The sequence below is a fragment of the Girardinichthys multiradiatus genome, chromosome 7, assembly GCF_021462225.1.
Source record: "Girardinichthys multiradiatus isolate DD_20200921_A chromosome 7, DD_fGirMul_XY1, whole genome shotgun sequence".
NCBI lineage: Eukaryota > Metazoa > Chordata > Actinopteri > Cyprinodontiformes > Goodeidae > Girardinichthys > Girardinichthys multiradiatus.
Window position 1 is genome coordinate 21,308,365 of NC_061800.1, and position 22,268 is coordinate 21,330,632.

General features: G+C 37.7%; 2 protein-coding genes across 3 annotated transcripts in view; both read left to right on the top strand.

The window, feature by feature from the left end:
• Nucleotides 1–159: 159 nt before the first annotated feature.
• Nucleotides 160–13,479, top strand: gpa33b (glycoprotein A33 (transmembrane), paralog b). Its single transcript, XM_047369884.1, has 7 exons — nt 160–301; nt 570–724; nt 2,661–2,874; nt 10,345–10,509; nt 10,610–10,726; nt 12,215–12,338; nt 12,451–13,479. The coding sequence occupies exons 1-7, from the start codon at nt 250–252 to the stop codon at nt 13,112–13,114; spliced, it is 1,491 nt and encodes a 496-aa protein (XP_047225840.1). The 5' UTR covers nt 160–249; the 3' UTR covers nt 13,115–13,479.
• A 3,722-nt stretch (nt 13,480–17,201) lies between these two features.
• ildr2 (immunoglobulin-like domain containing receptor 2) overlaps nt 17,202–22,268 on the top strand; it is a 32,415-nt gene continuing 27,348 nt past the window's right edge. For both annotated transcript variants that reach the window (XM_047370544.1, XM_047370545.1), the window contains exons 1-2: nt 17,202–17,335; nt 21,916–22,245. In XM_047370544.1, the coding sequence (XP_047226500.1) occupies nt 17,296–17,335; nt 21,916–22,245 (370 nt within the window). In that variant the 5' untranslated portion in view covers nt 17,202–17,295. The remainder of the gene's footprint in view (nt 17,336–21,915; nt 22,246–22,268) is intronic.

Sequence of the window (22,268 nt, forward strand, 5' to 3'; positions counted from 1 at the left end):
TTTGTATATCCCCATTTCTTATCTTTATAAGCTCAAATTCAAACTCTTAAAAACGAAAACAGATTAATGATTGGATGTCTGTTGACATGTGACACGTATGGTTAACTTATTACCTGGAAGAGTCAACTTCTCCACACCCAGGAGTCCTAGACGTTCACCGTGAAGGTTAGGCAGACTACTGTTGCTTGACGAAGAGCATCTGTTTTAAGTTTCTCAGCTGGTGAAGGATTTGATCTTCATTTGAAAAAAATGACAATGAGAAGGCATTTCAGATGGCAAAAGCTATTTCTTATATTAACAGGTAGGTTTTATGCTTGTATTAGTTTTTTGTCTTTTTCTAAACAGCCCATGCCACACCTTTATGGTAGTATCACTGTTGTTAATCATTATCGCATTTCCCTGCTGCTCAACTTGAAATAGGATTTTTACTAGAAAGAGACCAGCAGGAAAAAATAATATTTCACATAAAAAATAACAAGATTTCTCTGGCCCTAAGCCACATATCAAATTGTAAAGTCACTTGGAAGGACATTGCTTGTGTGTTATTTAATATTATTTTTGTTTTGTAGTTTTTCCCTGCTGTTGCAGTGTGAAGGTGTCTATCCCAGAAAAGGAATACAAGGTGGCAAAAGGACAAGATGTTACTCTGACCTGTTCCTTCATCCCTGCTAATCCTATCAAGAATAACTTTCTCCTCGCATGGGACGTTGTTGGTGTTCCATCGGTAAGATGTGGAGAACAGCCCAATGTGCAATGTGTATGAACAAACTGTAAAGCTGGGATGTTTCCTGGGCTGTTTCTAGTGACGAGTGGGAAATCAGAGGTTTATGACAGACTAAAAGAGTCTAATCTAAACTTGTACACTTTAGAAAGCGTAGGGTCTGTGGATCACTCAGTTGATGCCATAAACTAAAAAGCTATGAAGATGTTCTGTATGAAACACATAACGCAGTGCCTTTCAAAAGTATTCATAAACCTTGAAGTTTTCTACATTTTGTCGGATTACAACCACAAACTTTAACTTATTTTATTGTGATTTTCTCTGACTAACATCAAAAAGTGTATACTTCTAAAGTTGAAGGAAATGACACATGATTGTTAGCATTTGTTTTCCAGATAAAAACCCGAAAACCAGTCAGCCCCACTACTCTGACACCCTTAAATAACATTTAATTGTCTTAAAAAATTGCTTTAAAGTAGGGTTAGGCTATAAAACCGTTTCTCAAGCTCTGGACATCTCTGAGTAGTATTCAGCTCATCATCCAAAAATGGAAATAGTATTTCCATTCAACTGCAACAATAATAAGACATGACTGACATCCTAAACTGGCAGGCGAAGCAAGGAGAGCATTACTCAGAAAAGCCCATGGTAACTCTGGAGGAGCTGCGGATATCCACAGCTCAGGCGGAAGAATCAAAAGAATCTGTCGACAGGACAACTGTTAGTTGTACATTTCACAAATCTGGCCTTTCTGCAAGAGTGCCGAAAAGAAAAGCATTGTCGGAAGTAGTAGTCCTGTTTGACACAAGTTGTGTAGATAGCAGACATGTGGAAGCAGGTACTCCATTCAGATGAGACCAAAATTGAACATGGCCTGCATGTAAATGCTGTGTGAGATGGAAAACCAACGCCTTGAACAAACAATCCCCACAGTAAAACGTGATGGCAGCAACACCATACTGCGGGGATTCTTTACTCTAAAAGGGGAAGGGTATGTTAGTTAGAGTTGATAAGAAGATAGATGAAGCTAAACACAGGGCTAGCAACATGCTGGAAGCTGCATGAGACTTAGACTTTAGAGGTTTTCCTTCCAGCAAGAAAACAACCTTCTATCAGAGCTACAATGGAATGGTTCAGATCAAAGCATTTTCATGTGTTAGAATGGCCCAGTCCAAGTCCAGACCTAAATCCTCTTAAGAATCTAGGGTGGGCCTTAAAAATGCTGTAAATGTAGCAAAAAAAAGCTGAACCCAAAGGTCTGAACACAAATGTTCTATATTAACTATCCCTTCCACTTCACTTTGTGGCAGGCTAACACATAAAGCCCAATTAAATGAATTGAAGTTTGTGGTTGGAATTATAAGAAATTAATGAATACTTTTGCAAAAGACGTTGTATAACTGTTTAGTTTTATCTGTAATAGAACGACTTATGCTCTAAATTACCAGCTCCCCATTTGAAAATGTTAGCAGTATAATTAAATCTTACCTTGGTCTATTTTAAACCAGATATTGGCTACCTTTAATGAATTATAGTGTCTATGAAATGAAAGAAACCTGATCTGTGCTTTTATTGAATGTGATAAGGTTCTTGTAATGGTAGTGACCTTTGTCCAGCAGATGATGAATGGGTGGATGAGTCAGATAAGACTGCCTAATACGCAAAACTCACCGCTGCTTAAATGGGTCAAAGGGAGAAAATTCCCATTCAACACGGTTAAACACTTTTGTTGTCTAATATTGGTAAATTGGTTGGAATAACACATAAAGTTCTGTAACCAGCAGCAAGTTTCCCAGTAGAAATGGGGCGGTGTTAAAAGATAGAATAACTAAAAAAAAAGATTTAACAGATACGTCTGTGCTGTATCTGTATTGTCGTGATGGCTTGTAGCAAGTTATGGATTATCTTCTACTACAAAATCTGCATTTTCCTTCTCCAGAAAGGTGTGGCCTCCTACTTTTTGAACAGTCCTGTTGACATTGCTCCGTCTTATGAAGGGAGAGCCTCTCTGGAGGTTAACATTGAAAGGGGAATAGCGACGCTCCACTTAAAAAAGGTGACCATGGAAGACAGCTGCCATTATCAGTGCAGCGTCAGAATCCCCAACGATGATGAAGGAACACCAATTGCCTCCACTTCTGTTTTAGTCCTAGGTGAGACTGTCTAAGTTTGACTTGCCTATATTTTGTTTTTTTAAAACCTGTATTAATCCAAGGTGATCCAACTGAGTTCAGATTGATATTATTATGCATGATTTTACCATCTTACCATTTCTTGTTTTGTCGTGAAAAAGTCTGAGCACAATCTGATCTGCTCACTGTAGAGTTAAAAATGGTCATCAAGTATAAGGTTTGAATTTTATTTCAAGAATCACAGTCGAAATATAAAGAAAAAAGCTGAAATACCTTAATGTGATTAAAGTTAAAAAACTGACAATAATCTAACAATAATATTTAAAGAAAAGGCAGAATGGTGAAACTGCTGGGTTCTTTCCAAGCAGGTTTGGCATGTGTTAATATAACCTATGTACGTCCACAGAATATTTATATGCTAAAAAAGAAAGAATTTCTTTGTTTTTAAAATTTCATCATTCAATCACCTCAATCATTTAAATTATAAAGTAACGTGCTCTTTCTTACAAGGCATTGCTGCCGCACTTCTTTGTACAAGTGTTGGTTTTGTTTACTGTTTTAATTTTGACATAGCAACTTTATTCTCATCAGACTTTATTGTTGATTTATTGATGCTTTTCTGACTTTTTTTCTACAAATTTTTCACTTTTTTCAACTTAACTTCATCTTAACATGGATAGGCAGCAAAAAACTTCTTCCTTCCTATTATTTTCTTCTCCAGCTAACCTATCGTAGGGTTGAACAACCCTGCAATATTTTTGTGTAAAGTTGAGAGCAAATTCAAGGTTTCCATGTTGATGAACATGTGACTCAATATAAATTTAACATTGTGTAATATTTTATATTTGAAAAGAAAAGGTTTGAATTGATTTCAAACCATTATAACTAGGTGGTCAAAAAAAAAACACGCAATTTTTTTACAGTGTATATTTTCTAAACAAAAGCCATAAATATATAAATAATAATAACAAATATAAAAATAGAAATATTTAGTTAAACTCCTAAACTCAAATGGAGAAGAAATAGGGGTTATAAAGAAACGAAGACACATTTAAAGTGGTTGAATAGACTATATCAATTCAATTCAATTCAGTTTATTTATATAGCGCCAATTCCCTACACATGTCGTCTCAAGGCACTTCACACAAGTCAGGTACATACATTCCAATTAATCCTAACCATTGAACAGTGCAGTCAGATTCAGTTATTTATTCAAATTGGATAAAACGTTTTTCTATCTAAGGAAACCCGGCAGATTGCATCCAGTCAGTGACTTGCAGCAGTCATTCCTCCTGGATGAGCATGTAGAGACAGTGGACAGTCACTGGCGTTGACTTTGCAGCAATCTCTCATACTGAGCATGCATGTAGCGACAGTGGAGAGGAAAAACTCCCTTTTAATAGGAAGAAACCTCCAGCAGAACCAGGCTCAGTGTGAGCAGCCATCTGCCACGACCGACTGGGGGTTTGAGAGAACAGAGCAGAGACACAAAGAGAACAAAGAAGCACTGATCCAGGAGTACTTTCTATGGGAAGGAAAAGTAAATGCTAGTGGATGTAGCTGCTTTAGTCATTTCATCTAGAAAGAAAGAACAGATAAACTCTGAGCCAGTTTTCAAGGTTATAGTCTGAAAGAGAGCACATAGTTAGTCACAGTTAAGCTCAGTCAATCGCCATGTCTAGGAGAGAGAAAGGGTTAAACACTGAAAGACAGGGTCATGTGGATCATCTGTAGAAGGTGAGCATTAAGTTGTTGCCACTGAAAGCTTGGACTTTGCCCCTCTCCAGAAAGGTGTCACAGGTAGACACAGAGCCAGGCCAGGTGTAGCTTCTAGGAAGAGAAAAGAGAGAGAACAAGGTTAAAAGCTGAAATAACAGCAAATAATGCAGAATTGGAGAGTAGTGTGAGAATGTAGCAAAGAGGGTGAAAGTGGTCATTATGTCCTCCAGCAGCCTAAGCCTATAGCAGCATAACTACAGAGATAGTTTCAGTTTCAGTTTATTTATTCATATAGCGCTTATTTACAACAATGTCATCTGAAGGAACCCCACAAATGGTCCAGAACGGCGCGGGGCCGCCCGGGAGGCCAGACCAAACCACCGAGTGCCACAGCCCGACCACCCCATAACGGGCCACGTGTAGGGGCACTAAGTAAAATAATAAACTGATAAAGTTTATCCATCTAGAGCCCACTGATGGCCATTGTTTTACTAAAAACCACAAGGATTGGGATACCTCTCTCTGTCAGACTGATTATAACCATTGGAAAAGAGAAGGGATCGCACAGATAGCAGAAATGGAGGGTCTGTTTGCACTTCAACCATAACTGAGCCGGTTTAGGCTAAACCTGACTCCCCCTTACTCCATCCAACAGGGAGGGAGGAAGGCGGAGGTAAAAAATAAGGAAGATAGCTCAGGATAACCTAAGCCACTCTAACTATAAGCTTTATCAAAAAGGAAAGTTTTAAGCCTAGCCTTCAAAGTAGACAGGGTGTCTGCCTCATGGACTAAAACTGGGAGCTGGTTCCACAGGAGAGGAACCTGATAACTAAAGGATTTGCCTCCCATTCTACTTCTAGAGACTCTAGGAACCACCAGTAAACCTGCAGTCTGAGAACGAAGTGCTCTGTTAGGAACATATGGAACAATCAGATCTCTGATGTAGGATGGAGCTAGATCATTAAGGGCTTTATATTTGAGGAGGAGAATTTTAAATTCTATTCTGGATTTAACAGGGAGCCAATGAAGGGAAGCTAAAATAGGAGAAATATGATCTCTCTTTTTAATTTTCATCAGAACTCTTGCTACAGCATTTGAATCAGCTGAAGGCTTTTAACTGCATTTTGTGGACATCCTGATAGTAACTAATTACAATAGTCCAGCCATGAAGTAACAAATGCATGGACTAGTTTTTCAGCGTCACTCCTGGACAGGATATTTCTAATTTTGGCAATATTCCGGAGATGAAAGAAGGAAATCCTAGAAACTTGTTTAATATGGGATTTAAATGACATGTCCTGGTCAAAAATAACACCAAGGTTTTTTACTTTATTATCGGAGGTCAATTTAATGCCATCCAGGTTAAGTGACTGACTAAGCAGTTTCTTTTTTAAAGACTCCGGTCCAAAGACGACAACTTCTGTCTTGTCTGAATTTAGAAGCAGAAAATTTAAAGTCATCCAAGTTTTTATGTCTTCAAGACATGCTTGTAGTCTATCTAACTGGTTGGGTCCATCAGGATTTATGGATAAGTAAAGCTGAGTATTATCAGCGTAACAGTAAAAATTTATCCTATGCTGCCTGATAATTTGACCTATTGGAAGCATATATATATATATATATATATATATATATATATATATATATATATAGTAAAGAGAATTGGCCCAAGTACTGAACCCTGTGGTACTCCACAATTAACCCTGGAGTTTAAAGATGATTTATCATTTACATGAACAAACTGGAATCTGTCAGACAAATAAGATTTAAACCAGCCTAGCGCTGTTCCCCTGATCCCTACAGCATATTCCAGCATTTTTAAGAGAATATTGTGATTGACTGTATGAAATGCAGCACTGAGATCTAGCAGGACAAGTACAGACACAAGTCCATTATCTGAGGCCATAAGAATATCATTAGTGACTTTCAGCAGAGCTGTTTCAGTGCTATGATGAGCTCTGAAGCCTGACTGAAACTCTTCAAACAGGTCATTGCTGTGTAAATGCTCACACATTTGATTAGCAACTATTTTGTCAAGAATTTTAGATAAGAATGGAAGATTGGATATAGGTCTGTAATTTTTCAAGTCATCTGGATCAAGCGAAGGTTTCTTAAGTAAAGGTTTAATTACAGCTACCTTAAAAGCCTGTGGTACATATCCATTTACTAAGGATAGATTAATCATATCTAAAATGGGGCTGGTAATCAGAGGAAACACTTCCTTAAATAATTTGGTTGGGATTGGGTCTAACATACAAGTTGAAGGTTTAGATGAAGCTAATATTTCTGATAACTCAGGAAGCTCCACAGGATCAAAACAGTCCAAACACAAATCAGGTTCTGCAGTTATTTCCAATGTTGTCTCTCTTGCTGAGGATGAAGTAATCATCTTCGGGACTATGTCAAAGATTTTATTTTTGATAGAATCAATTTTATTTTGGAAGAATCCCATAAAATCATGACAGCTGAGAGTTAAGGGAATGGATGGCTCAACAGAGCTATGACTCTGTGTAAGTTCGCCCACTATAATAACTTTATGTGTATTTAACACTAAATCAGATAAAAGGTCTGAAAACTGATCTAAAAATTGAGAGTAAGGACCTGGTGGACGGTACAAAACAACAAACAGAAGTGGTTTTAGTGCTTTGCAATTTGGATGAGAAAAACTAAGGATTAAATATTCAAAAGAGTTGTAGCTATTGATTGGTCTGGGACTAATCAATAAATCGGACTGAAAGATGGTTGCTATTCCTCCTCCTTGTCCAGTATTTCGAGGAATGTGAAAATTTAAATAATTAGTAGGAGTTGACTCATTTATAGTAACATAATCTTCTTGCTGCAGCCAGGTTTCTGTGAGGCAAAATAAATCAATCTGATTGTCACAAATCAGGTCACTAACTAGCAAAGTCTTTGAAGACATAGATCGTATGTTCAGTAAGCCACATTTAATTGTTTTATTTATATTTTTAGTCTGACTTGTGTTTATTTTTACTTTTATATATCACCCATTTCTGTTCATTTTAATCTGTATGACTTTTAGGGGAAATTAATATTTATCCTACAGTCAACAAAAAATGAGTTACTGTAATTTCCAAGAACATCAATTTGATAGGTCATTAATATCACTTTGAAATTATACATTGCCCTGGACTGTGTTCAATGTTTGTGAGTTTGTGTATTATCCTTGGGTTTTTGGTTTGCTCTGCTGTGATCTGTCATTTACTCTAGATGTCATCAGTCAACCATATTTTGACTCCAGATTTCCTCTCCTGTCTCCACCTGCCATATTATCATTCCTTCCTGTACAGGTCCTTCTAAAAGAATTAGCATATTGTGATAAAGTTCATTATTTTCCATAATGTCATGATGAAAATTTAACATTCATATATTTTAGATCCATTGCACACTAACTGAAATATTTCAGGTATTTTATTGTCTTAATACGGATGATTTTGGCATACAGCTCATGAAAACCCAAAATTCCTATCTCACAAAATTAGCATATCATTAAAAGGGTCTCTAAACGAGCTATGAACCTAATCATCTGAATCAACAAGTTAACTCTAAACACCTGCAAAAGATTCCTGAGGCCTTTAAAACTCCCAGCCTGGTTCATCACTCAAAACCCCAATCATGGATAAGACTGCCGACCTGACTGCTGTCCAGAAGGCCACTATTGACACCCTCAAGCAAGAGGGTAAGACACAGAAAGACATTTCTGAACGAATAGGCTGTTCCCAGAGTGCTGTATCAAGGCACCTCAGTGGGAAGTCTGTGGGAAGGAAAAAGTGTGGCAGAAAACGCTGCACAACGAGAAGAGGTGACCGGACCCTGAGGAAGATTGTGGAGAAGGGCCAATTCCAGACCTTGGGGGACCTGCGGAACCAGTGGACTGAGTATGGAGTAGAAACATCCAGAGCCACCGTGCACAGGCGTGTGCAGGAAATGGGCTACAGGTGCCACATTCCCCAGTCCTGGGCTACAGAGAAGCAGCACTGGACTGTTGCTCAGTGGTCCAAAGTACTTTTTTCGGATGAAAGCAAATTCTGCATGTCATTCGGAAATCAAGGTGCCAGAGTCTGGAGGAAGACTGCGGAGAAGGAAATGCCAAAATGCCAGAAGTCCAGTGTCAAGTACCCACAGTCAGTGATGGTCTGGGGTGCCGTGTCAGCTGCTGGTGTTGGTCCACTGTGTTTTATCAAGGGCAGGGTCAATGCAGCTAGCTATCAGGAGATTTTGGAGCACTTCATGCTTCCATCTGCTGAAAAGCTTTATGGAGATGAAGATTTCATTTTTCAGCACGACCTGGCACCTGCTCACAGTGCCAAAACCACTGGTAAATGGTTTACTGACCATGGTATCACTGTGCTCAATTGGCCTGCCAACTCTCCTGACATGAACCTCATAGAGAATCTGTGGGATATTGTGAAGAGAACGTTGAGAGACTCAAGACCCAACACTCTGGATGAGCTAAAAGCCGCTATCGAAGCATCCTGGGCCTCCATAAGACCTCAGCAGTGCCACAGGCTGATTGCCTCCATGCCACGCCGCATTGAAGCAGTCATTTCTGCAAAAGGATTCCTGACCAAGTATTGAGTGCATAACTGTACATGATTATTTGAAAGTTGACGTTTTTTGTATTAAAAACACTTTTCTTTTATTGGTCGGATGAAATATGCAAATTATGCGAGATAGGAATTTTGGGTTTTCATGAGCTGTATGCCAAAATCATCCGTATTAAGACAATAAAAGACCTGAAATATTTCAGTTAGTGTGCAATGAATCTAAAATATATGAATGTTAAATTTTCATCATTACATTATAGAAAATAATGAACTTTATCACAATATGCAAATGTTTTGAGAAGGACCTGTATAGGGTGCCTTGCAAAAGCACTTGTATCATCACTTGAGCTTTTTCAAATATTTTTACATTACAACCACACACGTCTCAAGGTATTTTAATAGGATTTGTTTGAGACAGACCAACACAACACATAATTGTGAAGTGGAAGAAAAATGACACTTTTTCTCAAAATTTCCACTAGGGATGATTTTCTTCATCAGGGACAGGGAGACTGATCAGAACTTATGGACATTGAACGGCGCTAAATACAGTCCAGTTTAGGAAAAAAACCTGTTAGAAGCTGCAAATCCCAAGACTGGGATGGAGCTTAACCTTCCAGAAGGACAACATTCCAATTATATAGCCAGAGCTACAATGGAATGGTTTAGGTCAAAGAATGTTAATGGTGGAGACATATCTTAAAACACTTGCATCTGTAGTGGAAGGTGGTTCTACAAACTCTTAAATTAGGGGGCTTAATATACATGCCGCAGTTTTCACATTTTTAGTTACCGAAATGTAGAAAATCATGTATTATTATTGTTCTTCTTCACAATTATGCATTTTGTTGTGTGGTCTTTTTCCAAACAAATCTTACTAAGGTTTGTTAAGGTTTGTGATTGTTACATCACAGACACATCAAGGCGTAAAAATATTTTTCAAACGGACTATAAAAAGTTATTTCATATTTCTGAACACCTTTGCATGTTGTACTTTTCCTTTTACCCCTATGAAAAAGCTTATGAGGAACTTGTGATCTGAACTCTTTTGTAAATCGTATTACGTCTTTATTTACATTATTCGAAAAGAGGATAAGGTTAGTCCTACATTATCTCCATCGATCGATTGTATTTATGTCAATAAAGGAACATCAGTCCAACACTAAATTGCAGTTTGTGTTTAAATCCAATTAATTTTCTATTTCAGAGCCTCCCTCCACGCCAGTCTGCACTCTTCAAGGAAATGCAGAGTATTTCAATGATGTCACACTCACCTGTAAGTCTGAGGAGGGTTCCCCGGCTCCGGTCTATCAGTGGACAAGCTACAGTGTTGAAAACATTCCCAGACAATTTCCACCAAAGACAACACAGAGTATGCATTAAACTTGCCATGTTTTAAAGAAGGACGTTTATCACCCAGGCTGGTGTATACTTTTTCTCTATTCTGTTTAATGTGCATGATATTTTTGCAGAGGATGGAGTTTTGTCTCTCTTCAATATTTCGAGGGAGATGTCTGGATTCTTTATTTGCATTTCAGAAAATAACATTGGTTCTGCCAGCTGCAACTTCACCTTAGCTGTGATGCCTGGTAAGTATTTCAATGTATTTCAATCCGACAACTCATGTAAACAGTCTCAGATCAGTGTTTCCAATCCTTTCCCTCCATGACTGTGTTTCTCAACATGTCCCAGAGTTATGAGGGCCAACTAGAAAGGTGGAAGAAAAATGGTTTCTAGAAGTGTAGTGTACATTTGTATTGAGTCCATTTTACTTAGATACCACTAATTCAAATCTGGTGCAACAAATGATTTCTGCTGGTCTATCACATAACCTTGTTATAAAATACAAAAAGGGACATTTGGGGCTGTGACATGAGAAAACATTTGAAACAATTTGGTTAGATTTAGGAGTTAAAAAGGAAAGTCTATGAGGGTTAAATTAACATCTCAGGACAGCTGGAAAAAGAATCAAAACTTGGCAGATGACTCTTTATTTTTTTAACAAGAGCCTCAAAACAAAAATAAATTTTATATTTGTCAAAGATTTGTGTGGTTCTGAAACATATCAGTGCAAAATTTCCATTTTTTGTATAAAATTGGATAAGGATAAAAACTGATATGGATCATCTCACTGTAGTATTCCTGCTGTGCTTTCAGCTGTACCATTAAAAAAACATCGAAAATTGAAAAGTCAGGATTTGCTTTGAAACTGACATTGCTGGTCTACCGATTCCAGTACCAATATCAAAAAAGCCCTTTTTATTTGGAATAAAACACGTTTGCCTCTATTTAATACTACCTCTATTTTATTATCCACATGTGATACATTATACAAAAGATACAAGAACAAAACAGCATTTGTCAGATGAAATCCATTGTTAGCTTCATATTGCTAATGCCTATTAGAATAGTAAGCCTATTCCACTGATATTAAGTCATAAATATATATAATGATGCTGGTTCTTAACGTCTAAAAAGAATTTGTTAAAATGTAAGTGAATTTAGCTCATTTTATTTCCACCAGAAAGTGGTAAATGTTGAAATTAGGATCATTTTAACATATGTTTATGTAGCTAATTATAAAATCACTTTAAAGTTTGCATTGTTTGGCATTGTGATACCTCCAGATGGAACAAAATCTCAGTTGAGGTAAAAGTTAGAATAGTAAACAAATAAAGATCACAAACAGATCTGTGCCTCACCCCAAAACAAAATTAAACAAAATTAATAAACACATTCAAAGGTTAAAAGAAAAGTTATCCACCGCATAAGGCTGTGAAATTTTTTTTTGACAAAGCATGGTGGTGTAGGTCATCAGTATTGCTTCTTCGCAGCTTGAATGTCTCTATTTTTTTCACATAATCTCATAACAATAAGCTTGCTGGCCGATATAAATCCAGGATATATTCACATTTCATTACACTCCCATTGAAGTTTATGTCACTTTAATGATCGTTGTAACCAGCTTTTTTAAATTGCCTGATACAATTTCTCTTATTGCATTCACTTGTGTCTTTTTTATCAAAACAGTTTAAAATAAAATGCCCTGTACTGTGTCGTTTCTCTTTTGTTTTTAGCCAGCATGAATCTTGGGTCTACTGGAATTATAATTGGAGCAGTTGCTGCTGGTCTTTTGGTTCTGGGGATTCTAATTTTCTGTTGCTGCAAAAGAAAAAGTAAAAAGCAGGCTCATGACGAGGGGTATGTAATGTTTGTTCAAATTAGAAATCATCAACAATTATGTAACTTTTAGTTTTTTGTGTGAAAGTCATGTAATCATTTAGAACTTCTTTGTTGCTTGTCTGTGTTTTAGGTCCCATGGAGATAAGGTGTTTTATGACAAAGACGGTTTGGAAGTGGGAGAGCCATACTTGGATGACAAGTCAAAAACTGAAAAAAAGCAGCCCAATGAGTATGAAGACAAAGCTAATGCTCCTGAAAGCAAATTCACCATAGAACGAACGGGAAGGAAGTTTGATGATGACCAGCAGAGTTATAATAGTGGTAAAGAGAGGCATGATGGAAAGGGTAGTGATACAGATTCCCAGCGTTACTGCGGAGACCGGAAGGATTACTATCGTGGAAGCCGGGATCACCTTGACGATCAACGTGAACGTTACGGAAGCCGAGATCGTGATGATCAACGCAATCGGTATGGAAGTCGAGACCGTCTTGATGATCAACATGATCGATATGGAAGTAGGGATCGTCTTGATGACCAGCGGGATCGCTATGGAAGTCGGGACCGCCTTGATGATCAACGTGATCGATATGGAAGTAGGGATCGTCTTGATGATCAAAGCAATCGATATGGAAGTCGGAATCATCTTGATGACCGTAGAGATCGCCAAGGCAGTCGAGATCGCCTTGATGATCAACGTGTTCGTTATGGAAGTCGAGATCGGCTTGATGATGGCTGTGATCAGTACTGTGGCAGTCAAAACTTGAATCGTGGAAGACAGGATTGCATCGATTAAAGAGATGATTAATGCAGAAATCCAAGCGTATACACGACCGGTCAAAAGTTGTAGATAAACTTTCTCCTTTAATGGGTTTCTTTATTTTCATGACTATTTAAGTTGTAGATTCTCACCAAAGGCAACAAAACTGTGAATGATCTAACATGGAATTATATAGTAAAGAAAATGTGTGAAATAACCCTAAATATTTTTATATTTTAGATTCTTCAAAATAGCTACGCATTTCAAAATAGCTACGCATTGCTCTGATGACTGCTTTGCTCTCTTGGCATTGTCTCCATGAGCTTCATGAGGTGGTCACCTGAAATGGTTTCCAAAGAGTCTTGAAATAACATCCCGGAGGGGCATTGAGAGACGGCCAAAGATTAATATTTCAGTCATCACAGCAAAGGGCGGCTACTTTAAGGAATCTAAAATATAACATATTTAAAGTTCTTTTACAATTGTTAATTTGCTACATAATTCCACATGTGTTCATGCACAGTTTTGATGGCGTTAGTGAGAATCTACGTTCAATATAAATAGTCATGCACATACAGAAAACCATGAAATGAGAAAGGGGTTTTAAAACTTTCGACCCATTGTGTTTATTCCTCTGATGTTCGTGACAAAGATAAGCCATGACCCAACTGAGACGTTAGAAAAAGCTGCTCTACTTTTCATCAAAACCAAATATGCTTCAGACACACAATACTATAAACATGAAAGCTTCTGGCCTCGCAGCCCTAGTGCTAACATTTCAATAATTTAATGGCCTTGCATGATGCCCGTAACTTTGAACAAACCAATGTAAATGGGAATGGAACATGATGGGAAAAGAATGTCTTAATCTCAAGATATTTTCTATGTTAGTAAAGTATTCTCTTCAAATAATGGACATCCATGGGCTTTTCTTACACCTATTCCAGGTCAGCCATTGTCCTTATTTAGCATGAAAGCGTGATACATTGAAATTGGACTTTGTTTAGACAGTTTTTAAAGGGACGAAATTTGGACTGAACAATGCCTAGCAAGTTTTAGACACCAATGAACATCTTCATATTTATGTATTTTCACACTTTCAGCCCCATTTAAAGATGCATGGAAAAGTGGTCTTCTGTGGGTGTTTCAATGTAGTTTTGCTGGGGGGGCGGGGGTTATTTCTCTAACAGACAAAGGAAATATGAGCTTTGCAGGTCCATCTCAAAAAATAAGAATATTGCATAAAAGCCAGCCATTTCATTAAGTTAAATGGTTATTTTATAGAGATTTGTTCCACATAGAGTGAAATATTTCAAGCTTTTATTCCTTGTAGTTTTGATGTTTATAGGTACAGATAAAGAAAACCCCAAATTCAGTGTCTCAGAAAATTAGAATATCACTTTAGACCAATTAAAAAAAGATATTTTAAGCACACATGCCAAGCTTCTGAAAAGTATGTTCATTTGGAGTCTCTTATCTTCTACTTGACAACAGCCTATAGATTCTCTATGGGGTTCAGGTCAGGCCAGTCAGCTGGCCACTCAAGAACAGGACCACCATGGTCACTGAACCAGCTTTTGGTACCTCTGGCAGTGTGGGCCGGTACAAAGTCCTGCTGGAAAATAAAATCAGCATCTCCATACAGCTTGTCAGCAGAGGGAAGCATGAAGTGCTCTAGAATTTCCCAGTAGATGGCTGCATTGACTGTAGACTTCAGAAAACACAGTGGACCAACACCAGCAGATGACATGGCACCCCAAATCATCACTGACTGTGGAAACTTCACACTGGCCATCAAGCAACATGGATTCTGTGCCACTCCCCACATTCTCTGAAGTCTGGGACCTTGATTTCCAAATGAAATGCAGAATTTACTTTCATCTGAAAACAGGACTTTGAACAACTGAGCAACAGTCCAGTTCTTTTTCTCCTTAGCCCAGGACGTTGTCTCTGGTTTAGGAGTGGCTTGACACAAGGAATGCGACATTTGTAGCCCATCTCTGGTATTTGTCTGTGTAAGGTGGCTCTTAATGCACCAACTTCAGCCTCTGTCCACTCGTTGTAAAGCTACCCCATATTCTTCAGTGGATTTTGCTTTCAAGCCCTCTCAAGGCTGCGGCTCTCTCTGTTGCTGGTGCACCTTTTCCTACCACACTTCCACTCATTTTTCTGGTAAACTGCTTGGATACAGAACTCTGTGAATAACAAGCTTCTTCAGCAATGACCTTTTGAGGTCATTAACTGAGTAGGTTGTGACACCATGAGTGTCCAATCATTAACTTTTTCACATGATTCTAGTTTTGTGAGACACTGAATTTTGGGTTTTCCTTACCTGTAAGCCATAATCATCAAAATTACAAGAAACAAAGGCTTGGAATATATCACTCTATGTGTAATGATTCTATATAATATATGAGTTTCACGTTCTGAGATGACGGGCAACAAATATTGCACTTTTACGCAATATTCCAATTTTTTTAGATGTACCTGTATGTGACCTCCAACTTACACAATGCATCTTGTGGTATTTCAGAAATAGCTGTTGCTTGCCAGTGAAAATAAGCAACCAATTGTTGTGATCAGTTATCTTAAACCACATACTGGAACTGGCTGGACAACATATATCTTTGGTGCCCTTTGACACAGCTTCGAGCAAAACATTGATGAAATAACATAAAGAAAGATACTATCACCCATGGACATCTAGTGTTTTGAGGGGGATCGTTTTACTTTGAGGCCCATGATTTAGTTTAAAATGTTTTTTTTCTGTGGTCCAGACATTCCCCTGTGTGTAAACCATAATGTAAAGCTGGTAATCTTGGTGGTGGGTTGTTCTGAAGGTAATTAGGGGCTAAGTAGATATACTAGATTTGTACACAAAGATTGGACACCAAAAACATTGTCATCCACCAATCGGGCATAGCATAAGGGCTTCCGAGAGGTGACTTGAATAACAGATTATTTTTTTATTATGCCACCTGTTAATCAGTGGGATACACAGTGGCTCTGAAAAATGTGTGCATCCCATTAAAAGATTTTGTTATATGAAATTATTTCAGTACTTGTTTCCACAGATGGCATCGATCCTGTAAAATTCAACAAAAAAACTGTTAGAAAAAAAATTGAAAAGTAAAAAAGGTGCAGTAGACTGGTTGCATAAATATGCACACCCTTAAACTAATACCTTGAAGTAATTTTTCAGTTGCATTTCAACAGGGGTGTGTTTACTTTTGAGTGCATCTGTAAGAAGGGGAAATACTATCCTCAAAGCTGATGGTTTGGAAGTAGGAAATATTGGCAAGTTTATGGATTTGAAAAGCTGTGATGACTTGATGACTGGGTCAGTGGATCTCCAAAAGCTCGTCTCTTGCAGGATGTAGCGGTCTGCAGTAGTCAGTATCTATCAAAAGTAAAGAGGAGTGGGGAGCTTCTGTAGCTCAAATTGTTAAAAATGTTAATGCTGGTTCTTCTTCTTGTGTCAGAATGCACAGTGAATTTTTGTTTGTTGCTTATGGGACTGCATAGAAACAGAGGTATGACATGAGATATCATAATGTTATACTTGTATAGTGAGTACCTTGGATGTTTTCACTGTTTAGAATACGTTTTTATAATAAGATTTTTAATCATATTAGTGTTAGGAGTCTAAAATATCTAATAAAAACTGAAATGATTCATTTTTTTTATTTGAGATTAAGTTTGTATAATGTTATATAATTTTTGTGTACTTTGAATGCTCTATTAATTTCTTGTTTGCCTTTCAAACATAAAAATAATAACATAGGAATCCAAAACTTAGTTTTGTTGTTTGGTCCAATCCATGTTAAGTGATTTACAAAGTTTGTTTTGTGTATATTCTGTGCGACCAGGCGTCACCTCTTAGACGTAAAAGGTCCATTTGTACATTGAAATAATAAATGCTTTGGGTGAAACCATTCGTGTGTAGGGAAGTTTTTATTTTTTTTAATTACTACGTTTGAAGGGATTTCATCATCTAGTTGGTTTTTCTGATGTGATATTAAATACTTATTCGCCCTACTGTGGGATTGAACACAGTGCAGCATCGGAGCTTGGTTTCACACACCCCTTCTGTCAGTGAAGTGGTACAGTCCGGTTAGACGCAGCCTGCCTCCGGTCTGCAGCCGCCGCACTCAGCGCAACAACGACATGATTAACATGCGGATAAACGAGGTTTTACCATAAACACGGAGAATATAATGAACTTTTACCGGTTGACTGTTTTACTGGGAGCATCGGGTGAGTTTATTTCCCTTATTAACACATGTTGAAATGGATTTGTGTTGACGACAACAGGTTGAGCCCATAAACTTCAGCTTATCTCAGACCCGCTTAAACTCATCGGGGAACCTGCAAAAGGGCTTGTTTTATGTTTTATCTCCCTTTAACAGCCGTGGTTTCATCGGTTTTCAGACTTCCCTGACACATCTGGGGTGTTTGGGACAACTGGGTCCTGTAATTAATCACTGGGAATATTCCTCAGGGTATTATGGCTTTGCAATACACTACCACAGTGCCTCGAATCCATACAAGTTACCAATATGACTATTTAAGCTTCTCAAATGTAGTAAAGTTATATATGTAATAGTAAGGTGTATCTACTAAAATGTTATTTTTTTATTTAGTTTAATAAAGCGCCCAAATAAGTAGGTTTATAGCACCTTACACAGACTAGATTGCTTGTTTTTAAACGACTGATAATACACAAGATAGATATTAAACATTAAACAATCATAAAAGTCCAAGTTTAACATAATAATAGAGTATGCTTTGTAAGTAATTAGTACAACTATTATAACTGCATTATTACTGATTGTTATTATAATTGAAATATAACTATTATGCAGCATCCTGTGTATAACAGTTTAGAAAATGTATCTGATTATCAGAGTACTTTTTTAGAAAGGGAATACAAATAATGTAAGCACACGGCAATAAGCTGTCCAACAAGTTAGTAGAAATATGTACAATATTAAATATTACAATTATAATGTCATGTAACATAATCAGTAAAAACAAGCCTAGCAAAAAAATAAATAAAAGTCCAATACAAAGTACAGCAATGTAATACTAAATTATCAATATGGAGTCTACGCAAACTAAACCTAAAATGATCAGTTTAGAAAATATCTCTAGCAAGCATAAACAAGTACTTCATAAAAACAGTGTGAGCAGGGCAAACAACCTTTGTAGCTTTCTATGAAGAAACTTTTTTTGGCCAGGTAGTATAACCCCATACCACAATTTAGCACCTCCACATCTTATGGAAAATCGGCATCTACTTGTAAAAATGTTAGGAGGAGCATTCAAAGACTGACAAGTAAAATAGGAGTGAATGCATGAGCTTGGTGTGAAATAGACCTTTCAGTAGTCAGGATTATTCCCTATGCAACCATTTTCATTAAACTTAAAAAACCTAATGCAGACAGGTTATCAGCTTTCATCCAGTGTAGAAATCAACTTCAAAGAAGGTTTTAAGGCAAGGCAAGTTTATTTAAAAAAAATAAACTTGGTACCAATATACTGCAAAAAATGTTCCTCCTGTTTCTGGGTGTTTTATAAAAAGTTAGAGGTATCCTCCATTAAACATGGAGTCTATTTTCAGTCTTATCAGTGGCATTTGTTGGAAAAATGAGTCGATGTGAAGGAATGCACTGCAGGCAGAAAAAAGGCAGGAAATGTGACGGTTTGGGGAGGAAAGGCCTGACCATGTTCAGGAAACAAGCAGCGTCCAGCAGCAGAGCTGTGACCTGGAATACCTCGCACAGTTTGAAAGGCTCATCTAATCCTGAAATAACACCTGCAGTCAGAGCACAGGTGGAGAGGAACCTGCTCATTAAACCACAGTCTCAGTCACAGTAAACAATGGCTAACATGGGCATTTTCCTGTTTGCTTCTTCAAAGCTTCTCACACCTCAAAAAGAGGGCATTCGTAGAGCTGATGGAGGAACAGTTTGGTTTAAATCTCTGGTGGCTAATTGGTCTGTTCAGAGCCAGCTGGATGAGGCCAGAGTCTCCCATTGGTCAGAGTCTGTGACCTCCTTCCCCCCTCTCAGCTCCTCAACTGGGACAGGAGAGGGGGAGCCCTAACAATGGTCAGTTCCATGCAGAAAGAAACAAAGGGAAGAATGCAGCTCCTTTACTGGAGGAATTTAGGGTCTCCGTCCATTTTTATATCAATTGTTTATGTAGAACTTAAAGTTAGGGGCTTAAAGTTTCTAGTGGAGGATTTAAAATGTGGCAACACTCTAATGAATGGACTTCCACAAAACAAGTTACCAAACTAAAAATGTTGAGGTTTCATTTTTAAATAAATCTTTAAAGAGAAACATAGAAAATGAAAAAGTATATGTGAATATTTTTTTAAATGTTTTTTATTAAAGAAAAAAACCAAAAATTCCTGGTACTTGTTTTACTAATTTATTCTAAAAAAAAAAAGAAAAGAAAAAATAATTCCTAGGTAACCTTTTCAATAGTTTTTACAAGAATAAAAAAAACAAGAAATTCATTATTTTTTAAAAGAATGAAAGAATGTAAGAAATAATATATATATATATAAATAAATAAAAAACAGTGATGTGTATATTTAAGTGATTCTTTTTTAAAAGAAAAATAATAATAAAAACATTAGAATCCCTTGATGTTTAATTTTTGAATTATTTTTAAAAGACAAAATAAAAGATAATGATTATTTGCAACTGCCTACTAAAGAGAAAAAGACCCTCACAGCACTAATAGTACTAATCGAGGCCTGGACATCTTTATTTTAAAATAACAAAATAAATAAACATGTCCAACTCAGGGTGTGTGCTCCTCCTACTGCTCTGAAGGAAAAGCAATCTGGTGGACTTGCTTTTGTTTTCATTTCCTGTCTTCAGGGGAATGTTTAGAACCAATTCCTGCCCCACCTAGAGCTAAAATGACTTTCAGAAATTACTCATGAGCATCTGACGGCTGTATCTGCTCCCAGTGTGATGACAATCCCCTGCCTCTCCTCAGTCCTCCCACAGTCCCCCATATAACACTGGAATTTAACCTCCTGACCCCACAGCCCGAGCAGCAGAGGAGCCGCCCACACACCTAATCTCTGTTCTCGTCTCTGCTCCTGTTTTGATCTGATGCAAATTAAAGTTTCTTATCATGAATCATCTACACAGCTGTTTCTACAGAGATAAAACTGTAAATTACATGCATTTAGTGGCTTTTTACAGGGGTCTTCAATGTGCAGTAAGCTGTTTGTCTGTAATTTCTTCTCCATTTCATTTATGTCACAAAAGGGATGTCAAGGTTTTCACATACCGCTACCTTTTAAACAACTACTTTAAAGTGTATTTTAATCCCAGAATTTCACAACTTCAACAGCTAAGTGGAGTGCAAATCTCTGTTTGTCCTGGCTTCAGTAGGAACTACTGCAAAGGCAGGTGTTCGTATATCTGCCGGTTCACAATTTTTCCACAGATCAGAGTCAAAAACACAGTCAGGAAAATGTTCAGGTGTGGAGCTGAAGTCAAAGTCATTCTTCAAAGTCTGAAGGTTTGTTTGTTTGGGTCAATAATTGTAGAGAAAAAAGGGTCGTAAGTTGTTTACAGACCATTAATGTTTCAGTCCCACATAGTTAATAATGTGCAGTTCTTTGCAAAAGCAGTAACTAACTTAGGCACCTCTTAACTTTGGTTTACATGTTGTCACTTTGCAACTACAAATGTCAGTGTATTTTATAGGGATTATATGTGATAACCAACATAAACTAGAGCACAGCTGTGAAGTGGAAAAAATAAATATGCTTTTGATTTTGTTTTACAAATAAAAATCTGAAACGTGTGGTGTGCATATATCTATCTTCAGTCCCGTCACTTTTATACCCCTTAAAAAAAGACCCAAGATCCACTTGCCTTTGGAACTGTTTGTAATTTAATCTCAGCATAAATCCAGTTGTTCAGCATTACGGTGACCAAGAAACATAGCAGACAGGGCAAGGAAATTGGAAAAGACGTTGAAGGCAAGAGGAGGTTATAAAGAAATATCCCAAGTTTCATCACAGAGCGTTGTTTAGTCCTGATCGTCTAAAAATGGAAACAGAAAGGCATAACTGAAAAACTGCAAAAACACAGCTGTCCATCTGAACTACATTAATCAGAGAAGGAGCCAAAAGGCCTTGGGAACTCTGGAGGTGCTGCAGAAAACTACAGTTGTAGATCCACACAAGACCTACAAGCAAAAAGCTCTGTGAGATCAAAAATGAACACTGTACAACACACTGAACGCATAATTCACAAGTTGAAACGTGATGGTGGCGGCATCATGCTGTGGGAATTCCTTTTTTCCAGCAGAGACAGAGAAGCAGGGCAGATTGAACTAAATACATGGCAAGTCTGTTAGAGGCTACAAAATACTTAAGACTGGGGCAGACGTTCACCTGCAAAGATAAACAACTCTGAATTTACAGCCAGGCGGACACTAGAATGGTTTAGATCAAAGCAGATTAATCTCAGAGCAAAGACCGATCGAATGTTTGTGGTAAGACTGAATGATCGGTGTTCACAAATTCTCTCTATCCAGTCTCACTAAGATTGAGTTAGTTTGCAAAAAAGAATACACAAAAATGTAATTTTTTGGTACATGGTAGACATTAAAGGTTGAAGTCATAACGTAATTTAATTGTAATAAGTTCAAGGGGTTAAAATACTTTCGAAAGACTCTGTGTAACACAGGCTACGATTTTGCAACAGAACTAAAATTAATATACCAAATGTACAATGTTTCCTTTTGTGTCAAAAAATGTAAAAGTTAATCCCTCTCTTTCTGTCTGTCTGTGTCAGTCTGTGTGTGTAATGGCATGCATGTCACAGTGCGGGAGAAGAAGCGGTACAGCATGCTCTTCCAGCCTGTGGTCCTCCAGTGCCAGTATCAAACATCCTCCACCAAAACTCCGGTGGTGCAGTGGTGGTACAAGTCCTACTGTCGAGACCTCACTCGAGAGTCCTTCTCCCTGCCCGAGACGCTGGGCTATAAGGCCTCGGAGCTGGGAGGCACGGCCCAGGTGGAGTGTTCCGACAGCAGCCGGACGGTCCGGATCGTGGCCTCTGCACAGGGACCTTCGTTAACGCTGACTGAGCACTACAAAGACAGAGACGTCACCATCATAAACAGTAATGTCAGCCTGTTCCTCTAT